The 23,593-nt window shown below is 38.5% G+C and overlaps 1 protein-coding gene across 2 annotated transcripts in view; it reads left to right on the forward strand.

Moving 5' to 3' along the window:
* Positions 1–23,593, forward strand: part of LOC126243886 (putative inorganic phosphate cotransporter) — a 110,457-nt gene that overhangs the window by 21,803 nt on the left and 65,061 nt on the right. For both annotated transcript variants that reach the window (XM_049948197.1, XM_049948196.1), the window contains 2 exons: positions 8,679–8,818; positions 16,885–17,115. In XM_049948197.1, the coding sequence (XP_049804154.1) occupies positions 8,679–8,818; positions 16,885–17,115 (371 nt within the window). The remainder of the gene's footprint in view (positions 1–8,678; positions 8,819–16,884; positions 17,116–23,593) is intronic.

A 23,593-nucleotide genomic window follows, 5' to 3' on the forward strand; every position in this document is an offset into this window, starting at 1 on the left:
CACTCTCTCCCTTATTTAGCGATAATACAAAACGTGCTGCCTTTCTTTGAACTTTTTCGATGTACTCCGTCAGTCCTAGATTAGATTAGATTAATACTAGTTCCATGGATCATGAATACGATATTTCGTAATGATGTGGAACGAGTCGAATTTTCCAATACATGACATAATTAGGTTAATTTAACAACATACTTAAGTTAATATAACAACTTTATTTTATTGTGTTTTTTGTTTTTCTTTATTTTTTATTTTTTTATTTTTTATTTTTTTTTATTTTTTTTTTCTTAATTTATATCTAAAAATTCCTCTATGGAGTAGAAGGAGTTGTCATTCAGAAATTCTTTTAATTTCTTCTTAAATACTTGTTGGTTATCTGTCAGACTTTTGATACTATTTGGTAAGTGACCAAAGACTTTAGTGCCAGTATAATTCACCCCTTTCTGTGCCAAAGTTAGATTTAATCTTGAATAGTGAAGATCATCCTTTCTCCTAGTATTGTAGTTATGCACACTGCTATTACTTTTGAATTGGGTTTGGTTGTTAATAACAAATTTCATAAGAGAGTATATATACTGAGAAGCTACTGTGAATATCCCTAGATCCTTAAATAAATGTCTGCAGGATGATCTTGGGCGGACTCCCGCTATTATTCTGATTATACGCTTTTGTGCAATAAATACTTTGTTCCTCAGTGATGAATTACCCCAAAATATGATGCCATATGAAAGCAATGAGTGAAAATAGGCGTAGTAAGCTAATTTACTAAGATGCTTATCACCAAAATTTGCAATGACCCTTATTGCATAAGTAGCTGAACTCAAACGTTTCAGCAGATAATCAATGTGTTTCTTCCAATTTAATCTCTCATCAATGGACACACCTAAAAATTTGCAATATTCTACCTTAGCTATATGCATCTGATTAAGGTCTATATTTATTAATGGCGTCATACCGTTCACTGTACGGAACTGTATGTACTGTGTCTTATCAAAATTCAGTGAGAGTCCGTTTACAAGGAACCACTTAGTAATTTTCTGAAAGACAGTATTGACAATTTCATCAGTTAATTCTTGTTTGTCAGGTGTGATTACTATACTTGTATCATCAGCAAAGAGAACTAACTTTGCCTCTTCATGAATATAGAATGGCAAGTCATTAATATATAATAAGAACAACAAAGGACCCAAGACTGACCCTTGTGGAACCCCATTCTTGATAGTTCCCCAGTTTGAGGAATTTGCTGATCTTTGCATGTTACAAGAACTACTTATTTCTACTTTCTGCACTCTTACAGTTAGGTACGAATTAAACCATTTGTGCACTGTCCCACTCATACCACAATACTTGAGCTTGTCTAGCAGAATTTCATGATTTACACAATCAAAAGCCTTTGAGAGATCACAGAAAATCCCAATGGGTGGTGTTCGGTTATTCAGATCATTCAAAATTTGACTGGTGAAAGCATATATGGCATTTTCTGTTGAAAAACCTTTCTGGAAACCAAACTGACATTTTGTTAGTACTTCATTTTTACAGATATGTGAAGCTACTCTTGAATACATTACTTTCTCAAAATTTTTGGATAAAGCTGTTAGAAGGGAGATTGGACGGTAATTGTTGACATCAGATCTATCCCCCTTTTTATGCAAAGGTATAACAATAGCATATTTCAGTCTATCAGGGAAAATGCCCTGTTCCAGAGAGCTATTACACAGGTGGCTGAGAATCTTACTTATCTGTTGAGAACAAGCTATTAGTATTTTGCTGGAAATGCCATCAATTCCATGTGAGTTTTTGCTTTTAAGCAAGTTTATTATTTTCCTAATTTCAAAGGGAGAAGTGGGTGAGATTTCAATTGTATCAAATTGCATAGGTATGGCCTCTTCCATTAACAGCCTAGCATCTTCTAATGAACACCTGGATCCTACTATATCCACAACATTTAGAAAATGATTATTAAAAATATTTTCAACTTCTGACTTTTTGTTCGTAAAGTTTTCATTCAATTTGATGGTAATACTGTCTTCCTCTGCTCTTGGTTGACCTGTTTCTCTTTTAATAATATTCCAAATTGTTTTAATTTTATTATCAGAGTTGCTGATTTCAGACATGATACACATACTCCTGGATTTTTTAATAACTTTTCTTAATATAACACAGTAGTTTTTATAATTTTTGGTAGTTTCTGGGTCACTACTCTTTCTTGCTGTCAGATACATTTCCCTTTTCCGGTTACAAGATATTTTTATACCCTTAGTAAGCCATGGTTTGTTACAAGGTTTCTTACGAGTATATTTAACTATTTTCTTGGGGAAGCAGTTTTCAAATGCATTTACAAAAATGTCATGAAATTAATTATATTTTAAATTGGCATCAGGTTCACGGTACACCTCATCCCAGTCTAACTGCTGTAGGCTTTCCCTGAAATTTGCAATTGTTAAATCGTTGACTGAACGTACTACTTTGGAGGACTGTTTAGTATTGCTGAATGGAGCTATGTCATATATTGTAACTAGCTGTGCACCATGATCAGAAAGACCATTCTCAACAGGCTGAGCATTTATCTGGTTAAACTTATCTTGGTCTATAAAGAAGTTATCAATCAGTGAGCTGCTATCCTTTACCACCCTAGTAGGAAAATCAATAACGGGTGTCAAATTGAAAGAACCGAGTAATACTTCAAGGTCATTTTTCCTATTACCCTCTTTCAGAGGTAAGGATCCCACACCGCGCAGCAGTATCCTAAAAGAGGAAGGACTAGCGTAGTGTAGGCAGTCTCCTTAGTAGGTCTGTTACATTTTCTAAGTGTCCTGCCAATAAAACGAAGCCTTTGGTTAGCCTTCCCCACAACATTTTCTATGTGTTCTTTCGAATTTAAGGTGTTGGTAATTGTAATACCTAGGTATTTAGTTGAATTTACGGCTTTTAGATTAGACTGATTTATCGTGTAACCGAAGTTTAACGAGTTCCTTTTAGCACTCATGTGGATGACCTGACACTTTTCGTTATTTACGGTCAACTGCCACTTTTCGCACCATTCCGATATTTCTTCTAAATCCTGAACTTGAATACCACAGCAGATTGCTCTTGAAAGAAAAATATAAAAGAAACGATGGATAATAATGCTCTTCGTTTCGACAGCCTTTTATAGGGACTGATAATAATGATCAAGATAGTATTGTAAGCAGCAGCAGTAAGTCGACAGAGCTTCCTCTCCAAATAAGTCGCTGTAAAGGACGATCGTTATCGGGACCATTATCAATTGTGGTCACTGGCCTTCTAACCTACCACACACTTGAGCAAATATTATCATGTAGTTCCAATTCGGATATGAGTCTTCGAAAACATATAAGCTGGATATGGTTTCGCTGCATCGTACAATGGTGTGAGGTAGACTTTTATCTGACTGCTCTGCAAGCAGAGGAGAATAAAAGAAGTAACGGAAAACGTCAAAATACGAACATAAGCAGAAGACAGTCATTATCAATGCTAAGGCACCATAGCTAATGGACGGTTACTGATCGACAGATTATAGCTGACAACTTTTAACGACGCTGTAAAATGCGCCACGACTTCTTTGTCGATCTAAGATAAATCACAGACAATAAGTCAAATACAGGCGTGTAATATTATTATTGTCAATTTGTCACTTGCAGTGAACAGAAACTATTTCGTTCACATGGTTTCCTGACATATTTATAACTTGCAGAATTCTTGTGTGTCCTCACAGACCACGTCGCACGTTCTCCAATATATGTCGGCAAACAGACTCGTTGCCATCGGTAGGTGGTTCGTGGAGACTGCTGCTCTGCTCTCGTCGGCGTCCAATACATGTTAGTCGTTAACCGTCCACCGCTCCGCTTCTGTCGCTATCCGATAGCGTTTGTACTATAGTGGCCAGAGAGTGTATCTACACTCGTCCCATACGGCGTATGTAACCGCAACATTCGGGCGTTATGCACGCCAGATGTTCAAATGGCATAACCTTCGCTGTGATTTTTGTCTCGCTGACAAGCTAACAATTTTTTAAACTCGTAACTCACTCAGTTATTTGGAAGGAGATCGACTGCAGCGTTTTCCACGTTTTGGGGAATTATGTTCCTCTGAAAGCATTCCGCAAACAAAACTGCAAATTTTTTGTAGTCACGCGAGTAGACAGCGTCTCCCTATCCTTCACAGTACTCAGGTCCCGTATGTCCCCTACTAGGCCTCGTAAGAGCACTAAACACGAACTACACGCATTCTGGCGCCATTCTAACTGTCACAGAGAACTGTAATTCTAATACTTTACCTACTCGCCGATGATGTGCACGTGTGCTAAGTTACATTGACATCCGACCATGTCTTCTGGGTGCTTCACTTTTTTTAACAGGCACTGTAGTACTTTAATGAAATGAATTAAATTTCGTTAAAGAATAATTTAAAAAGTTGTTTTTCAGTTAATTTTGGTTTTAGTTAATTTTCTTTACCTTTCTGTCTGTACGAACGAACGAACTTTGTTGTTGAACCACTAACTCTTATTTACGTGTGGTAATACAAAAATGCATTTTCAAAAGAATTACGTATCATTTAAAATTACGTTAGCCACTTATATTAACTGATTATTAATATTTAGTTGTGAATTAAATCCTTTACATAACTCGGCCTTGGCACACATTTTCTAAATGCAGTGGGTTTTTTTTTAAATAATTACTGAATTCTTTCCCGGCGTTAGCTATGGAACACAAGACTGTCTCTATTAGCAGAAAATGGTAAAATATTGCCAAGCCGACGTTTAATTATCACTGATAAAACACACATCGCTAAACATTTAAGTTATTTGAAAGAACCAAAATTGTTAAATTTCAACATTAACTATCCGTCTAAGAATGCACAAATGTGTAACTATTTTTAAAATCCGTCAGTCTCAGGATCGCTGTAAAAGAAGAACATTCTCTTAATTCACTGTTAATTTTTTATCTATCTGTTCCCGTTTTACGGGTTTGGTTAATTTTTCTTTAGCGGAACAATTTTTTTTAAATGTGCCGCCGCTGCAAATCGATCGGTCGCGGCACAGCCCAGCAACACCGCTAAAAATGCTGAAAATTCTTTAAAGAAATATTATAGATGACATGGGCAAGCTAATTTACATTAATGATACACACTTTTGATAAATTTCAATATATTTAGACCACAACAAATATTCAACTCACATTAGTTCGTAATTTCTCCTTCAATGGCGGCTAAATCTAGATACAGACAAATGACGTCTACCCGTTCATCAAAATACTTCGACACAGCTTCCTATCGCTTTCAGCTCTACAGGAGGAAGACCAAAGAATACATAGTGCATTGTGCTTTTATACTGCTGCTGACTATTAACATTTCTTTGTAATTTCACGACATTATTTTCCACTGGCTGAATTTCACATCTCTGTTATCGCAGATATAGACACATTTCGTAATTACATTATTAATATAGAAATATTACCATCCTAAATACAGAGAGAATATTACTACAAAAACATTACAATAATAACAAATGTTTTTACACAAAATTCAATAATATTTTTTGTTAAATAATTACAGTATATACAAATTGCTCAGAGCGGCGTATATGGTACAATTAAATTTTAGTTTATTAATGTGTGAGTTTGCCAGGGAACGTTACAGTACGCTTGTCAACCTTCTCTTACTAATGTACTACAAATTTGCTAAAGTTATCACTAACCATTAATCAAGCAGATGAATAAGTTGACTACAGAAAAAAACAAATATTACATTAAATTACGGAATAGAACAATGAATGTGATTTGTCTCAGCCTGGGATTCGTAGATTTTGAGTAAAACTTACGAGTCGACTGCAACATAATCTGCACAGATATCCCTTACGAAACAGGCATTGCTTCAACCTCTGTTAGTAAACAACAGTGAGAAATTTAGGCTTGAACGAGAGGTCAGGCTAGAAAATGGTATATCAGAACTGTTCCCAGGAGGGTCTAGAAGATGTTTTTAGATCTTAAATCGGGAAAGAAAAGGTGGAATATGTCTGAACTTCCTTTGTTTTGCTAACGACAGGTGCTGCTTGTCTGTAATGCAGAAAAACTACAACAAAGAATGGAGGTAAGTACTTGTATTAACAAAGTCTGGAAATAGGGCGAAAAGCTAATTGCAGTAAGAGTAACATACAAACAACAAGTTGAAAATAAAACAGTACAACTGAACGAAGAATTCATACAACTAGTTGCAGAGTTTTCGTATTTATGCTGTTGAAGATAAGAAATTGTTGTTCAAGAAAGGAAATAAACAGAGCAATAAAAGTGCCTGAAGGGCATTCGGTAAACTAAGTACAGTTTTCAAAACTATGCTTCCAGTTTGTCTGAAAAAGAATGTTTATAATCAGCATGTGATACCGGTTTTGATTCATGTATGCCAGACACAGTTTTTCATTGCTAAAGCCTTTCAACACTTGCAAGCTGCTTGTCGAGCAATGGATAGGTCAAACTCAAGAATTAGTGGAAGGAGTAGGGAAACAAAACAGTGTATCGGGAACAGGCTGACGACGAAGTACAGGGTGTTTCACTGTTCATGCTACACACTTCTAGAGGTTGCAGAGGGGACTTCATAGATCAAAAGTTGTACATAGAAACCCATGCTAGGCGCGCAGTCCAGAACTGTGGGACTGCTACGGTAGCAGGTTCGAATGCTGCCTCGGGCATGGATGTGTGTGATGTCCTTAGGTTAGTTAGGTTTAAGTAGTTCTAAGTTCTAGGGGACTGATGACCTCAGAAATTAAGTCCCATAAGGCTCAGAGCCATTTGAACCTTTTAGAAACCCATGTCCGGAAACGTCATCCGACGAAACTACAGGGCGTCAAAGTGATAGCAGTCGACTGAATGTGTGTATGTAGAGGGTGACTCCGGTATGATGTTACAAAGTATCGGACGAGTCGAAAGTTATAGGCGAAAACCGTTCTGATACATCTGACGGTAGAGCACATGTACCAGTACTGTCGTTACTAACATTGTAGGATAGGCAACTTTCAGAGGTGGTGGTATGGACTAAGATAAGAAGAAATGCCTAGTAACATGGGCTCTAAAACCCATACCTAAGGATTACGAGCACTTGTTCATATTTGCTATTGTGAGCCCCATCTCCTCTATTGAACAAGTGCTGGTATCTCTTAAGGTGTGCATTTTCGAGCCCTTACTTACTAGAGATTTTTTCATGTTTTGGTCCATACCTCTGAAAGTTGCCTATTCTACAAACTTAGCAACAACACTACCGAAACATGCATTATACAATTTCAGGGGTGTCAGAATGGTTTTCGCTTATAACTTTCGACTCATTCGTTTCCCAACCAGGGACCCTTATCTCAAACTGATACATTGATCCTCCTCCATGATCCTTGACAGTCTGTAACATTATCATAGAATCACCCTGTAAATACGTATCTCTACAGGTGCCGGAGTCTATATTGTAACTTTGATTCCCTGTAACGTCGTTGCATGACGTCTGGACATGGCTACCTGACTAAGACTTGACCTACTGTGTCCTCTCTACAACCTAAACAGCTGTGTGAAATGAATTGTGAAACACCTGAAATTTAGATGGACAGTTCATGCAGCTGGGCAAGTGGATGTAATATGCAAACGGTGAAGCTATGATCGTCCCCAAAATTAACACCACAGCGCTTTACAGAGCTATTGGTAGCGGGAGGCTGTTGCCTTCCTCTGATCTGTGAGCTGATTTACATATCTAGTTATAGGGGAACCTATTGTTTAATGCGGACTTGGCACGATGCTGCAGCTTGGCGTTTCTCACATAAACTATCATTGCCAGACGTAAAGGAAGTAACGAGTGAAAGATAAAAAGTGTAGGAGTGGACAGGGATCGAACCCAAGGTCTTTGGATTTCTAGTCAAGCACTTAACTACTGGGCCACCAAATAATGGATATTGACCAAAACAGTTGCGTACTGCATTTCAGTAGATAAAAAATGCAAGAGACTACTACCTGTTACAAGATGGGTAGATGACATCATAAAATATGCAGGAACTATATGGATGTTGATAGCCGATGACAGCAATATACGGAGAAGTCTGGAAAAGCTTCCATCCAAACGATGATGTCAAATGACCGACAGTAGTAGTGACGATCTGTAGTAGTGACGATCTGTGGTGCAATGCAAAAAACTGGCCAAGTTAATTCGTCAAATGGGAATGGCTAGACGTTTGTCGTTTTGCCCAAGGTTAAACCTGATAGAACACGGCCCTGAGTTGTTGTTATCCTAACATTTACATGAAGTTGCTTAAGAATACCACGGGAAACCATTTTGGAGTTGCTAATGTTGAATATGTATTCTTATTCTCAAGCATTGTGAATTGTTGAACAAAAATAACCAAATTTCAGGCTGCATTGTTTGTCATGTGTTCTATGGACTCCCTGATAGGCATTCTCTAACGACTGTGAGGATTATCGCCCACAGTATGAATCAACATACCTGTCACAGTTTACTAAAGCTTTATTAATCTTCTCTGAATCCCTCTCGACACTGAACAGTGACTTTCGCTATCTCACAAGCAAATTAAAGGGACTTGACTGTGGCGAAATTAATGCAGGCAGAAATCTGGACATGCTTTTACCCTCTAAACAAGGGCCCACATACATATAACAATAGTCTATACGCTTTTTTTTTAGGAGTCCCCGTGTTGGGCGTGAGGCACCTTCAGGCATTGCTGCTATGCATCGCACACGTGCTGGTCTTCAGCTTGCGCACCAACATGTCGGTGGCGGTCGTTGTCATGGCCAACAACACGGCTGGCAACCCTAACATCAAGGTGGGTACCTGCTGGCCGAGCTGCTGGGTCATCACAACACTATCCTAGTGCTAACAACTTGTAATTCCTATAAATAAGGCTGATATGTAGTTTTCGTATTAGTTATGCCCTTTGTAATAATCTTATGTAAGCTGAGTTCAGCATTTGTGCTCAATGGTTCAACGTGGTGACGGTACAGTAAGGGCCTCTTTCTGTATATGGCTTGGTTCTAGTGGATTTGGTTTATCATTCCTTTACCATGATCTCCACACAACTGAACGATCTTTTTCAAAGTAGTGGTGTATTTCTTTAATTATGATTGGCTATTGAGACTGGTCTCTGGTATAAATTGAGACGTTATCTATATGTAGTAGCAGTAGCAGGAGCTTTATTCATCCATAGATATCTTTTTACAAGGATATACAACATGTCAAGGTATTAACAAGTTTAGACCAATTCAAAATAAGCTAATTCGTATACACATATATTTACAGGCTTCTAGTTAGACATAATCATCAGAATTACACCCGGCATACAATACTTTTTTTAAAAATAACTTACTAAAGAATGTAATGCCACACCGTTCACTCATGTCTCACTATCAGTCGCTGTACACACTATACACACATTGTTTCATAACACTTCATTCACTACACGCACACACACACACACACACACACACACACACACACACTGGTGATTCCCATTTGCTACCCTGAAAAACTGAGTCAGCATCCCTCCTTAATGAGTGAGATGTTGAGCTCAGGAAGAGGAAGAGGTGTTAGTAGTGTGCTATGCATAGCTTGAGGGTAAGCATTTCTAGAAAGGAAAAAAGAAGGAAGAAACATAAAGTGAAGATGTTATGTGGAATGTTGGATGTTTTATAATCTTTATTATTGTTATTTATTTGTACAAGATTTTTTTATCAAACCCCTACTCTGTTTTATCTAAGTAATCCTTCAATGTATAAAATGTGTTGCATAACAAGTACTTTTTAGCTGCCTTTTTAAATAAGTGCATTTTAGCAATTTCTTTAATCTCTTTTGGTAATTTATTGTACAGTTTTATTCCTTTGTAGAAAATGCTGTTTTGAGTTTTATGTTTATTTTTTCTTGGTACATGTGAGTTGAGTCTGTCTCTTGTTGCATGGTCATGGACAGAGCTGTTTCTGCCGTAATTACCAATGTTATTTTTGATGTGTATAATGTATTTTTGATGTGGGTTCAGTAAAACCAAATTCTGGCTCCCATTAAATGTGGCGCAAATTCATCTTATGGATTTCATTAGTAACATATGATTAAATAAACTCCTTTCCAGGAGTCTGGCCTCAGAGTTCAATTGTGCAACGTGCTATGAGACATGTAACTGCTAATAAATCATAACATGTCTCCATATCACAATATTTATCACATAAACACAACTCACAATAGAATTTCACAATAACAACAGACATATCCAACGTTTTCCCATTGTAGCACACGTATTATTGGATAGTATACACAGAAAGAAAAGTATTGTAGGCCTACATGATTTACCACAGCGTTATTTCACGATGAACTCCCTTTTGCCATCTCTCTAAAATCTATCTATAGAAATGCTTATCCCCACCAGTTTAGGAGATAAGAGTTAAAATAAACGAAGTATAAATATATACTTCACAGTAGAATGAAGCTGCTGAAGGTCAGTGATATTTCATTTCATACTAGTCTTAATTCAAAGGAAATTTTCCTTTATGTACTAATGCGGTAGCAACCTTGTGTGAGTCAGCTGTTCATTACACATCCCGTTCTGTCATATTAGCAAAAGTAAATAAATGTAATACTTATGAAATTTGAAACGACTGAGAATTGATGTATGATATGTACCAACTTAAACAAATTTTTTTGTGCTGATTCCAAAACTAGCCTAAAACTTTGCGAGTCAATATTACTTCTGAAATTATGGAGAATTTAATACTATACATAATATTTTAATAATATTAACCACTCGATGATAAGCTGAACGGTGCAGCAACTGTTTGTAAAGAAACAGTAACACTTTGAAAGCTATTTTTGTTACAAATAATGTGTTTCACATATTTAAGACTTTATCAGGTTTTACGCAAAGCTATCAAGAGCATTTGAAATCACCGATTGGAAAGACAGATGGTCAGAACTGATAGCGAATGAACAATCTGAAAGGCATTTGTACTGGACTACACCCACTTGTAAATAGTGAACACCATCTAACGAAGTGCAGCATAGAGCCACATGTACATCATATAAATCTGAAAATTTGGTAAAATAAACTTTATACTACGCGGCCACATCGGAACTAGCTAGTTCCAACGTTGTCACCTTGAGTTTCGGGTTATGTGAAGTATGTGTGGCACTTCATTGCACTTTGTTCGATGGTGTTCATGACTTACAAGTGGATCTAGTCCGACAGATATATCTTTTTGGTGGTTTATTCATCATCAGTTCTGACCAAGCACCTTACCACTTGCTGATATGAAATGCTCCTGATAAATTTTCATAAAATCTGATGAAGCCTTAATCAGGTGAAAGGCGTTATTTGTAATAAAAATAACTTTGCAACTAAGGCTGTTTATTTATAGATATTCTGTTTTGCACAGAACAACAAAGTCACATTTGAACAGCCTAGAAGGCTGAAACTAGTTGAGAATAAGTAAAATTAATGCAGCAAAAGTGGAGAACTACAACGTATTTTAGTACATTCATTGCTGTAAAATCTGCTGTGAAGAAAGTGTATGTCATGCTGCCATACAAATACACGGGTAAAATTCAACGTTATCAGCACATAACAATTAAAGTGTTGAAGACCATTAAAAGCATCAGATATAATGTACAGTTAAAAGTACTCCTAAACTCTGTAAATGTTATTATTAAACTTTTAACATAAGCCGCTAAGAAAGTGAAAAATTGCAGTGATATTATGTGACTCAAATACGAAATCCATACTAAATTTAAACAGAAGATCTGGTTCAACCATCTCTTATATCTAGCACATCTATGACTAGGAAAAATGTTCACTTCAGTGCAATTTAATTTGATATTCACATTAGTTAACGAGCATTCACATCTTGTGAGCAAAAAAATTAGAGACATACATAACCAAATGAACAATGAAATAGTTCATGCTGAAATGAAAGGGACTTACAAATGTGAACAAGTAGACTAACATAACTTAAAATTTTTCAAATATATTGAGAATTTGACAAATATTTAATTTATAGGAACAGAGCTGGATCTCCTGAATAAAGAATTAAAATTTAATCTGTCTTCCAATCTACCAAGAAGTATGATCAAAAATCTCAAGTCAGTACAAAAATAGACTTAGATGTGGCACAGCTCCCCATTGTAAGTAAAAACAAAATTGTTTCTATAATCTCTGAAATGATTTCAGAGCAAATAAAACACAGTCACAAAGAGAATTACCTGATGAGGGCTAACCAAAATATAATGTGATATATTTACAAGAAATCAAGTGAACATACTGCATTAAGCATAAAGGCAAAGCATTAGTAATACGATGGTTGACTGAAAAGTAATGCCTCCACCTTCGTAACTCTTCAACAGTTGCCAGCATTGGTATGCGGCAGGTACTGGCTTGTTCCACAGTCCCTGCTCTGCAGCTCCAATTGGGGGGAAGCCTTAGCATTGAACGGTTGTGTTGTTACAGCGTAAAGTATGGAAACCTGCGCAGAGGGTCATTCAATGCGATTTAAGCAACGTGCGGTCATTGAATTCTTGACAGCAGAAGGTGTCACCCCAAAGGAGATTCATCAGTTTGTGATGGTTGTGTTAATGTGGGTACTGTGCATCGTTGGGCGAGTGAGTTTAAAGATGTTGAGCGGGGAACATCTGACCTGCGTGACAAACAAAGAGTTGGACGTCCTGTGACAGCAACCATCGAGTTTCACAAGTAAAATGTTGACAGATTGACTCACGACGATCGTCGTATCACTCAGAGAGAAACTGCAAACGCAATCGGCATTTCACAAGTACGTGTGGGTCACTTTATAGCTTTGCTTGGCTATAGGAAGATCTGTGCATGATGGGTACTCCGGATGTGGACTCCTTAAATGAAAGCACACAGACTTGAAATTTGCCAGGAACTCCTCTTGTGTTACAAGAATGAAGGTCACGCCTTTCTCCATTCAGTTGTGACAGGAGATGAAACGTGGGTACACCATTACGAGCCGGAGACGAAATGTCCATCTATGGAATATCGACACAAGACTCGCTCCAGAAAAATAAATTCAAGACGCAGACCTCAGCTGGAAAAATCATGGCCACATTGTTCTGGGACGCAGATGGTGTTATCCATGTTGATTTCCTTGATCGTAGAACAATAAAATATTCAGAGCATTACATCACAATGCTGTGAACTCTGTAATGATCGCTAACAAGGGCCCGAAAGGAGAAGGGAAATGTTTTCCTGCAGCATGACAATGCCAAACCACACACTTCACATGCCATCACAGCAAAACTTCAGAGACTGAATCTCACCATCATATGGCATTCTCCAGACAGTCCAGATTTAGCACGATCTGACTTCCATCTGTTCCCGATAATGAAAGATGATTTGTGTGGACATCATTGTGCTTCTGATAAAGACATTGAAACAACTGTAAGACTGTGGTTGCGCAAAGAGAGTGTCGACTTCTTCCATGAGGGCCTCAGAAAACTTGTTCGTCATTGGCAGAAATGTATCAGATTGGCTGCTGATTATGTGGAAGAGTGAATAATGGTAATTAAAGATCACATTCTAAGGATTATTTCTGCATTTGATTTATTAAAACATTACCATCCAAACCCAATTAACGATGGTGGAGGAATCACTTTTCATTCAACCATCATAATATTAAAAAATGACTATCTCAATAAAAATTCATGAGTTTTTTGTAAAGCATGATGTAACAAAGTTAAAACATGATCCTGTAAACAAATTCAATGCACATATCAAGGAAGTCCTTAAAATTTCAATTTTATCTTCACTGACAAAAAGGTAAAGGAATGCATAGTTCTCAACCACAAAATTTCCAGCATTACGAGTGGAACAAAAAATCCATAAAAAGTACATACCTACGTATTAACCCTATTGTCAGTGGTATTGACAGTCCCTCCTATTTATAAGCAAAAAAGTCAGTTATTTACACAACAAGCTCCACACATATGAAAATAAATACACAACAAAAATACACATTAATTAATTAATCAAATCAAAAATACATATGTTCCTGATAACAATATACTGGTTTCTTCTGACATCATTAATCTTTACACAGATATTCCTATTAAGGAAACCATTAATATAGTTGAAAATAATGTAATTAAATACAAGTAAATGATTACAGCTGAAACCCTAAAGTTCATTCAATTATTATGACTCAGTCTTTCATATAACTATTTTTGCTTTTAAGATGATTCATACCGTCAACCAAACAATTTAGAGCCATGGGTAATTGCATGACAGGAACCTTAGCCAACATTCATTAAACATATTAAAGTAAGAAGTTTTGAGAAATTTGAACATACAACAGACAAAATCTTATAGTACAAAGGTTATGTTGATGACACATTAATTCTACTTACGGTAAAGAAGAAGACATTGACACCATGCAATTGAAATAAATAACTGTATTAACTTCTTATATTTGACATAAAAAAGGAAATTCACAGAACAAATTTGAATTTTTTAAAAACCAATTGCAGGCACACTAATCAATTAATCATACAGAAATGCATAGAACACAAATTTTCACTCGATGATATGAAAATAAATTCAACTTGAAGAAGATGAGATAAAACAAGAATTAGCAATACCAGAAAATTTATCTGAAGTACGTTATTTCAAACCGCAGACAAATAAAAATATACATGGAAAAAGAAAATCAAGCAAAAATCAGAAGGAAATAAAATTACTGTAGAAAGAGAGGGAGCTGAACAAAAAACTAAATTTGTTGTATTGCCCTTTAAAAGAATCATTTCAAATGAAACAGCCTAAACCTTTAAAAATACAAATATCAAAATTAGGTCCCATACTGAAAACAATATTAGTAATATAAACATACCACGAGTACAACAGACCCATTTAATGTCATAGATCCACAAAATTTGATGTGATGATTGTGACAGAGTATACATTGAAGAAATTCGTAGAAACTTCCCGGTATATTTCAAAGAGCACAAAAATGTAATGATGTCAGTACAAGTGCCTTTTCACTACATCTCCTAAGCGACTTACATTCAAAAACATTAATGGAAAGGTCCAAATTTTACATTATGCTAAGAAATGGAAGCAAATGAATATCTCAGAAGAAAACGAAATATCCAGTCATTTAAAAAGGCACTTCTTAATGAGTATATAGATCTTCAGAATACAAAATTCCTGGATAACTTCAGTTACATTTCTCTAATCACCAATCAGAGATCATCTAGACAATAAAATGAAATTTTGAAATATGATCTCACATCACCATACACTTTAATATTTACTTCTATTTTATTTTATGTCACTTCCCATACTATTATTTTTCTTATTACTTTTTAAAATTTGTTTTCTACACAAATAAATATACAACTTCTTATTTGAAATTATTGTCCAGGACTTAGATCAGTGTAACACCTGTGCAAATGTCGTGCTGTCAAAAAAGAAGGCAACATTTGTGAACCAAAATGAATAGAAAAAAACTCAAAGACGCTCTCATTTCAGTTTTCTGTTCCAGTCACACCATTATATTTCTATTCGTGGAGGTAATATAACATATCGTATTTTATACAGAACCACAAAATCACTAAAGACTGGCCTGGAAGCCTGAAACTAGTTGTGAATAAATAAAATTAATACAGCAAAAGTGGTAAATGCCACATTCTGTCAATAATATCGTTGCTTTAGTATCAGCTATGAAGGAAATGGAGGAAAAAAGTTTTGGTAGGAGCCAGATGTGTAGATCCCTCATGAAACCTATTGCACTACTGTGAACTCTAATTCTTATAGATTCTCAATTCATGTTAACAAAATATTTTGTTTACAAAACTAGGAAAACTGATATCTCATAGGAATCCTAAAATACAATTTCTGAAGGATTGTATGGTATCTACGGAATCAGCAAGCACGCAGAAATATTTTTCTGCTGCTATATACCTATCTCATATATAAAAAATGAAATTTACGTTGTGTTACTCTACATAAGTGCCAAATAGTAAGTTGCTATGCTTCACGAACGGCTTTGCTTCAGTAACCGACAATCGTTTATGGAACTTTTTCTGAAAGAGTAGAATTTAGTTCTCTAAAAGATGTGTGGAATACAGTAGTTGGCAGATGGAATGTGTAGCATCTATTTGCGGCTTGTCGAAACCCCTACTGCCACATGCAACTCACTAGTGGTATTCCAGCCTGTCTGAAAGAACAATGGGAATACAGCTCCGAGGGAACTCGGTTATTTCAGGACATGAAGCTTGTCAAGTTACTTGTTCATCAACACACTGCTATACGAGATTTGGCTAAACAGACGACAACTTTGTCACTGGAGCTGGAAAAGGAGACGAACTAAAGTTAAAGAAATAAAAGCCTTAGGGTTTGTAAATTGAATTGTAGCTCTGCAGGAACTCCAATAGACTTAGACGATCAGTTGAACTGAATGGATACTTTCTTGAAAAGATGTTAAATAAAACGTCGGGAATGGAGTATAATCGAATTACGTTTGGGATGCTGAGAAAACTGGGTTAGGAAATAATGTCTATAGACTACCTTAGTTCTTAAACAAGGACTTGGTTGTGTCAACTGTCCAGATGTGCTTTTCTCAATATTACGGTAAATATCTGCTTCTTTACTTCCTGATACTTGACCATATTCTGGGTTCCTTTCACACATTCATCTAAATTGAGCTACAGGCATCTTAATGGCTCCATAGTAGTTTCGTCACTAGTGTTGAGTCTTGAATAGTGTCTGGCTCGCCTTGTTTGCCCCTTCAGCCTGAAGGTATGCTGACGATTATCCTGCAGCATCTATTAAGTCAACACCATAAGAGCACTTCTCACATGTAGACAAAATACAAGAATTTTTTTTTATTTTGTCCAAAGGACTACGGCTGGAGCCAATCTGAGACGAGCACCATTCTGAGTTCATTCTTCTGGGGCTATGTGGTGATGCAGGCGCCTGCTGGGTGGGCAGCAGACAGGTTCAATTCGAAGAACTTGTTTTCGGCCTCGCTCATCCTCTCCGGTGTCCTGACCGTGCTCACAGAGGTGGCTGCAGACACTGGCGGTGTGGTGCTCGTCTGTGCGTTCAGAGTAGTCATGGGTCTCGCTCAGGTATGTAGTTGTCACATCCTTACCAGGGAGATACTATTCGTGTAGTACTTGTTCTGCTTTTAGCACACAGAGTAACTACAGTAACACACTTCACAGCCTCACGTTTTGCAGATAAAATGACTCTCACACTTGCCAACATGTTAAGAGATTCATGAAACAATATGAATCACAACGCTAAGTTGTGGACTAGGACGTGTCTTAGCATCGCTGTGACACACGATACATATGTACAGACAGATATTATGCTGTAAGACATGACATGGAGCATGTGTGGGACTTACAGTATGCCTCCGGCATACGCAATATCAATATAGTCAATGGATATGCATGATGCAAAACAGGTTTCCATACAACACACGAAGCTAACCAGCATAGCTTGAGATTGTTGCAGGGGCATCCTGTGGACGTCAGTAAGGCGTAGGTGTGCCAGCAATACTAGGGTATAGAGGAACACAAAAAGGTACATCACGTAAGAAGTCTAGGGAGCAGGCTGACTGCACAACGCAATAACCAAGTTGATATGTAGAAGAATTGCGCTTTGTGAGTAGATCTGAAATTTGGGCACTACTATAAGTTTGATCTTCGTGATGTTTCTACTTCTACTCCTAAAAATTACATCTTTCTTACGAATATCTAGAAATATTTACAACAGTATCGTACCAATGCATAAAACCTGAAAATCCTTAATTAAAAAGTATGAGGCGTGTCCAATAAGCAAGTTTCTCTACTTTTATAAAAAAAATTACAAACAATTTATCATGTTGAAATAATTTTATTGACTTTGTATAATGCTTCTGTTAATTTTCTTCATAGTCGACACGTTTCTCCAAGCGTTTTTGGTAACGAGACCGAAGTTTTTTCAAGCTAGTGTTGTACCATGTTGGGTCCTGCGCTCGTAACCAGTTCTTCACTGTTAATGTGGCTTCATCACCGGTGTCGAAGTGCTGACCTTCGAGACGACCTTTGAATTGAGGGTGGATATGAAAACGATTACTGGCAAAATCTGGTGAATATGGAGGATGCGGGAACACTTCCCAGTTGACGTTTCCGAGCTCTGCCTATGTCATTCGAACTGCGTGACGCCGACCACTGAAATGAAGGGAGAGACAAAAATTCACGACGTTTTCGTTCGATGGCACCTCGCAGATTCTTCAAGACATTGCAGTACTTCCCTGCATTAACTGTCGTGTTGTGAGGTAGGTAGTGAACAAGTAACGACCTCTGACAACACCAAAAGAGGACTGACATTACATGATCTGTGGAATGTGTGACCTTTCTCCACGTTTCTTCCAAACCAGGCTCTGACGATTCGTCTCAGGTGCCGAATGATGGACTCACGTCTCATTGCCATGCGAATGCTCACACAGCCTTTCCCATGGACAGAGGTTAAGTCCCGATATATATCGACAGTAGACCGTGGGTTTGTTGAAGAAAACCGAATAACAGAGCGTGGCTCTCAAGTCGACTAACTTTCTAATGGTATCTCCGTGCTACCTGGCGGCATCTGACTGGCAGCATCTGCCAAGATAATGCGGTACTCGTGGTAAGCCAGTGCGATCGTTGTCAATACATACCAGTCGAAGTCACCAGTCGTCGTATGTCATGGTTGACTGTTGGTTTGCTGAAGAAAACCGAATAACAAAGCGCAGTTCTCAAGTCGACTAACTTTCCAGTGGTAGCTCCGTGCTAACTGGCAGCATATTACCAAGATAATGCAGTTCTCGTGGTAAGCCAGTGTGATCGTTGTCAATACATACCAGTCGAAGTCACCAAGTCGTCGTATGTCATGGTTGACTGTTGGTTTGCTGAAGAAAACCGAATAACAGAGCGCAGTTCTCAAGTCGACTAACTTTCTAGTGGTATCTCCGTGCTACCTGGCGGCATCTCACTGGCAGCATCTGCCAAGATAATGCGGTACTCGTGGTAAGCCAGTGCGATCGTTGTCAATACATACCAGTCGAAGTCACCAGTCGTCGTATGTCATGGTTGACTGTTGGTTTGCTGAAGAAAACCGAATAACAGAGCGCAGTTCTCAAGTCGACTAACTTTCTAGTGGTAGCTCCGTGCTAACTGGCAGCATATTACCAAGATAATGCGGTACTCATGGTAAGCCAGTGTGATCGTTGTCAATACATACCAGTTGAAGTCACCAGACGTCGTATGTCATGGTTGACTTTTGGTTTGCTGAAGAAAACCGAATAACAGAGCGCAGTTCTCAAGTCGACTAACTTTCTAGTGGTAGCTCCGTGCTAACTGGCAGCATATTACCAAAATAATGCGGTACTCATGGTAAGCCAGTGTGATCGTTGTCAATACATACCGGTCGAAGTCACCAGTCGTCGTATGTCATGGTTGACTGTTGGTTTGCTGAAGAAAACCAAATAACAGAGCGCAGTTCTCAAGTCGACTAACTTTCTAGTGGTAGCTCCGTGCTAACTGGCAGCATATTACCAAGATAATGCGGTACTCGTGGTAAGCCAGTGTGACCGTTGTCAATACATACCAGTCGAAGTCACCAGTCGTCGTATGTCATGGTTGACTGTTGGTTTGCTGAAGAAAACCGAATAACAGAGCGCAGTTCTCAAGTCGACCAACTTTCTAGTGGTAGCTCCGTGCTAACTGGCAGCATATTACCAAGATAATGCGGTACTCATGGTAAGCCAGTGTGATCGTTGTCAATACATACCAGTCGAAGTCACCAGTCGTCGTATGTCATGGTTGACTGTTGGTTTGCTGAAGAAAACCGAATAACAGAGCGCAGTTCTCATGTCGACCAACTTTCTAGTGGTAGCTCCGTGCTAACTGGCAGCATATTACCAAGATAATGCGGTACTCATGGTAAGCCAGTGTGATCGTTGTCAATACATACCAGTCGAAGTCACCAGACGTCGTATGTCATGGTTGACTTTTGGTTTGCTGAAGAAAACCGAATAACAGAGCGCAGTTCTCAAGTCGACTAACTTTCTAGTGGTAGCTCCGTGCTAACTGGCAGCATATTACCAAAATAATGCGGTACTCATGGTAAGCCAGTGTGATCGTTGTCAATACATACCAGTCGAAGACACCAGTCGTCGTATGTCATGGTTGACTGTTGGTTTGCTGAAGAAAACCGAATAACAGAGCGCAGTTCTCAAGTCGACTAACTTTCTAGTGGTAGCTCCGTGCTAACTGGCAGCATATTACCAAGATAATGCGGTACTCGTGGTAAGCCAGTGTGATCGTTGTCAATACATACCAGTTGAAGTCACCAGTCGTCGTATGTCATGGTTGACTGTTGGTTTGCTGAAGAAATCCGAATAACAGAGCGCAGTTCTCAAGTCGACTAACTTTCTAGTGGTAGCTCCGTGCTAACTGGCAGCATATTACCAAGATAATGTGGTACTCATGGTAAGCCAGTGTGATCGTTGTCAATACATACCAGTCGAAGTCACCAGTCGTCGTATGTCATGGTTGACTGTTGGTTTGCTGAAGAAAACCGAATAACAGAGCGCAGTTCTCAAGTCGACTAACTTTCTAGTGGTAGCTCCGTGCTAACTGGCAGCATATTACCAAGATAATGCGGTACTCATGGTAAGCCAGTGTGATCGTTGTCAATACATACCAGTCGAAGTCACCAGACGTCGTATGTCATGGTTGACTTTTGGTTTGCTGAAGAAAACCGAATAACAGAGCGCAGTTCTCAAGTCGACTAACTTTCTAGTGGTAGCTCCGTGCTAACTGGCAGCATATTACCAAAATAATGCGGTACTCATGGTAAGCCAGTGTGATCGTTGTCAATACATACCGGTCGAAGTCACCAGTCGTCGTATGTCATGGTTGACTGTTGGTTTGCTGAAGAAAACCGAATAACAGAGCGCAGTTCTCAAGTCGACTAACTTTCTAGTGGTAGCTCCGTGCTAACTGGCAGCATATTACCAAGATAATGCGGTACTCATGGTAAGCCAGTGTGATCGTTGTCAATACATACCAGTCGAAGTCACCAGACGTCGTATGTCATGGTTGACTTTTGGTTTGCTGAAGAAAACCGAATAACAGAGCGCAGTTCTCAAGTCGACTAACTTTCTAGTGGTAGCTCCGTGCTAACTGACAGCATATTACCAAAATAATGCGGTACTCATGGTAAGCCAGTGTGATCGTTGTCAATACATACCAGTCGAAGACACCAGTCGTCGTATGTCATGGTTGACTGTTGGTTTGCTGAAGAAAACCGAATAACAGAGCGCAGTTCTCAAGTCGACTAACTTTCTAGTGGTAGCTCCGTGCTAACTGGCAGCATATTACCAAGATAATGCGGTACTCGTGGTAAGCCAGTGTGATCGTTGTCAATACATACCAGTTGAAGTCACCAGTCGTCGTATGTCATGGTTGACTGTTGGTTTGCTGAAGAAATCCGAATAACAGAGCGCAGTTCTCAAGTCGACTAACTTTCTAGTGGTAGCTCCGTGCTAACTGGCAGCATATTACCAAGATAATGCGGTACTCATGGTAAGCCAGTGTGATCGTTGTCAATACATACCAGTCGAAGTCACCAGTCGTCGTATGTCATGGTTGACTGTTGGTTTGCTGAAGAAAACCGAATAACAGAGCGCAGTTCTCAAGTCGACTAACTTTCTAGTGGTAGCTCCGTGCTAACTGGCAGCATATTACCAAGATAATGCGGTACTCATGGTAAGCCAGTGTGATCGTTGTCAATACATACCAGTCGAAGTCACCAGACGTCGTATGTCATGGTTGACTTTTGGTTTGCTGAAGAAAACCGAATAACAGAGCGCAGTTCTCAAGTCGACTAACTTTCTAGTGGTAGCTCCGTGCTAACTGGCAGCATATTACCAAAATAATGCGGTACACATGGTAAGCCAGTGTGATCGTTGTCAATACATACCGGTCGAAGTCACCAGTCGTCGTATGTCATGGTTGACTGTTGGTTTGCTGAAGAAAACCGAATAACAGAGCGCAGTTCTCAAGTCGACTAACTTTCTAGTGGTAGCTCCGTGCTAACTGGCAGCACATTACCAAGATAATGCGGTACTCATGGTAAGCCAGTGTGACCGTTGTCAATACATACCAGTCGAAGTCACCAGTCGTCGTATGTCATGGTTGACTGTTGGTTTGCTGAAGAAAACCGAATAACAGAGCGCAGTTCTCAAGTCGACTAACTTTTCAGTGGTAGCTCCGTGCTAACTGGCAGCATATTACCAAGATAATGCGGTACTCATGGTAAGCCAGTGTGATCGTTGTCAACACATACCAGTCGAAGTCTCCAGTCGTCGTAGGTCACGGTTTCTTTACTTTGCACGGAATTAAAATAGGGAAACTTACTACTGGATGATCCACATAAAACCTTCCAGAATCTTTCCAGTTTCACCAATGATGAACTTTCATTTCTTTTATTTCAAGATGTACGCTCATAGCTTCTTCTATGAGAGCACCCAAGTTTTTATATGGTGTTACAGCCATATAAATTATCTCAGTTGAAAGTACAACTATTTTGAAGTTGTCCATACCCTTCTTGCCAGTTAATTAGCATTTTTACTCTCCAATATGAGAATGAATAAGCACACATTAACTGTACCATTCTCAAAATACAGATTTGTACTCTTCCTTACGTTTTATAAATTTTTGTGCCATATTTTCCAACTCCTGATTTACATGTGAAACCATTTATGACGAATCCAAAATTGTAAAGCGAACGCCTAGTACATATGAGAGCAAGAAAAATGTAGTTCACTTTTGTGCCTTCCATGATCAAATATTTAGATTCTTAATTTTTGTCTTAAAGTTGTTTCAGAGCCGTGACTAATGGTTTGAACGAAGACTTTTTTTCATTCTGCGCTGCAAGTTTTTTTATTTAATAAAGAAATTTATTTATTTTAATAATGAAGTCTAGCGAAACCGGCAATTCTTACCAGCTGGTAAATATACGTCCTAATACGTCCTAATCTCCTTCTCTCCTCCTCTCTCTACATCCCTCTCCTCCTGCCCCTCCCTTTGTCCATCTCCTCCTCCCACCGCCATCTTCGTCCATCACCTTCCCACTGCTCCCTGTACTTCTCTTATCCCACACTCTGTCTTTCGATCACCTCCTCCCTCATCTTTCTGCCTATATCATCCTTTCCCTTTTGTATAACCATTTTTTATCCTCTTCTCCGTCCACCTCTTCCCCCCCCCCCCCCGCTCTCTGACGTTATTTATTGTTGAATCGGAACCTTGATTGGGAACAGAAGTCACAATGAATGGGTAAATCGGTTGGAGTCCGTAGCACACTTTATATGAGAGAGATCTATTGAACTCCTGGATATGTGGGGATAGTATCTCTATGACAGCGTTTCGCATGGATTTAATCTGCGAACAGGTAGGATTATAAAGTTAGCCATAAACACTACTTCCTTGTTTTCTGTTAAGAAGACTGCATAAAGGAAAGCAAAACCACACATTTTCACAGCACAGCTTAGAATGTTCTTTCTCGGAGCCAGTGCAA

Source organism: Schistocerca nitens, chromosome 1 (genome assembly GCF_023898315.1).
Source record: "Schistocerca nitens isolate TAMUIC-IGC-003100 chromosome 1, iqSchNite1.1, whole genome shotgun sequence".
NCBI lineage: Eukaryota > Metazoa > Arthropoda > Insecta > Orthoptera > Acrididae > Schistocerca > Schistocerca nitens.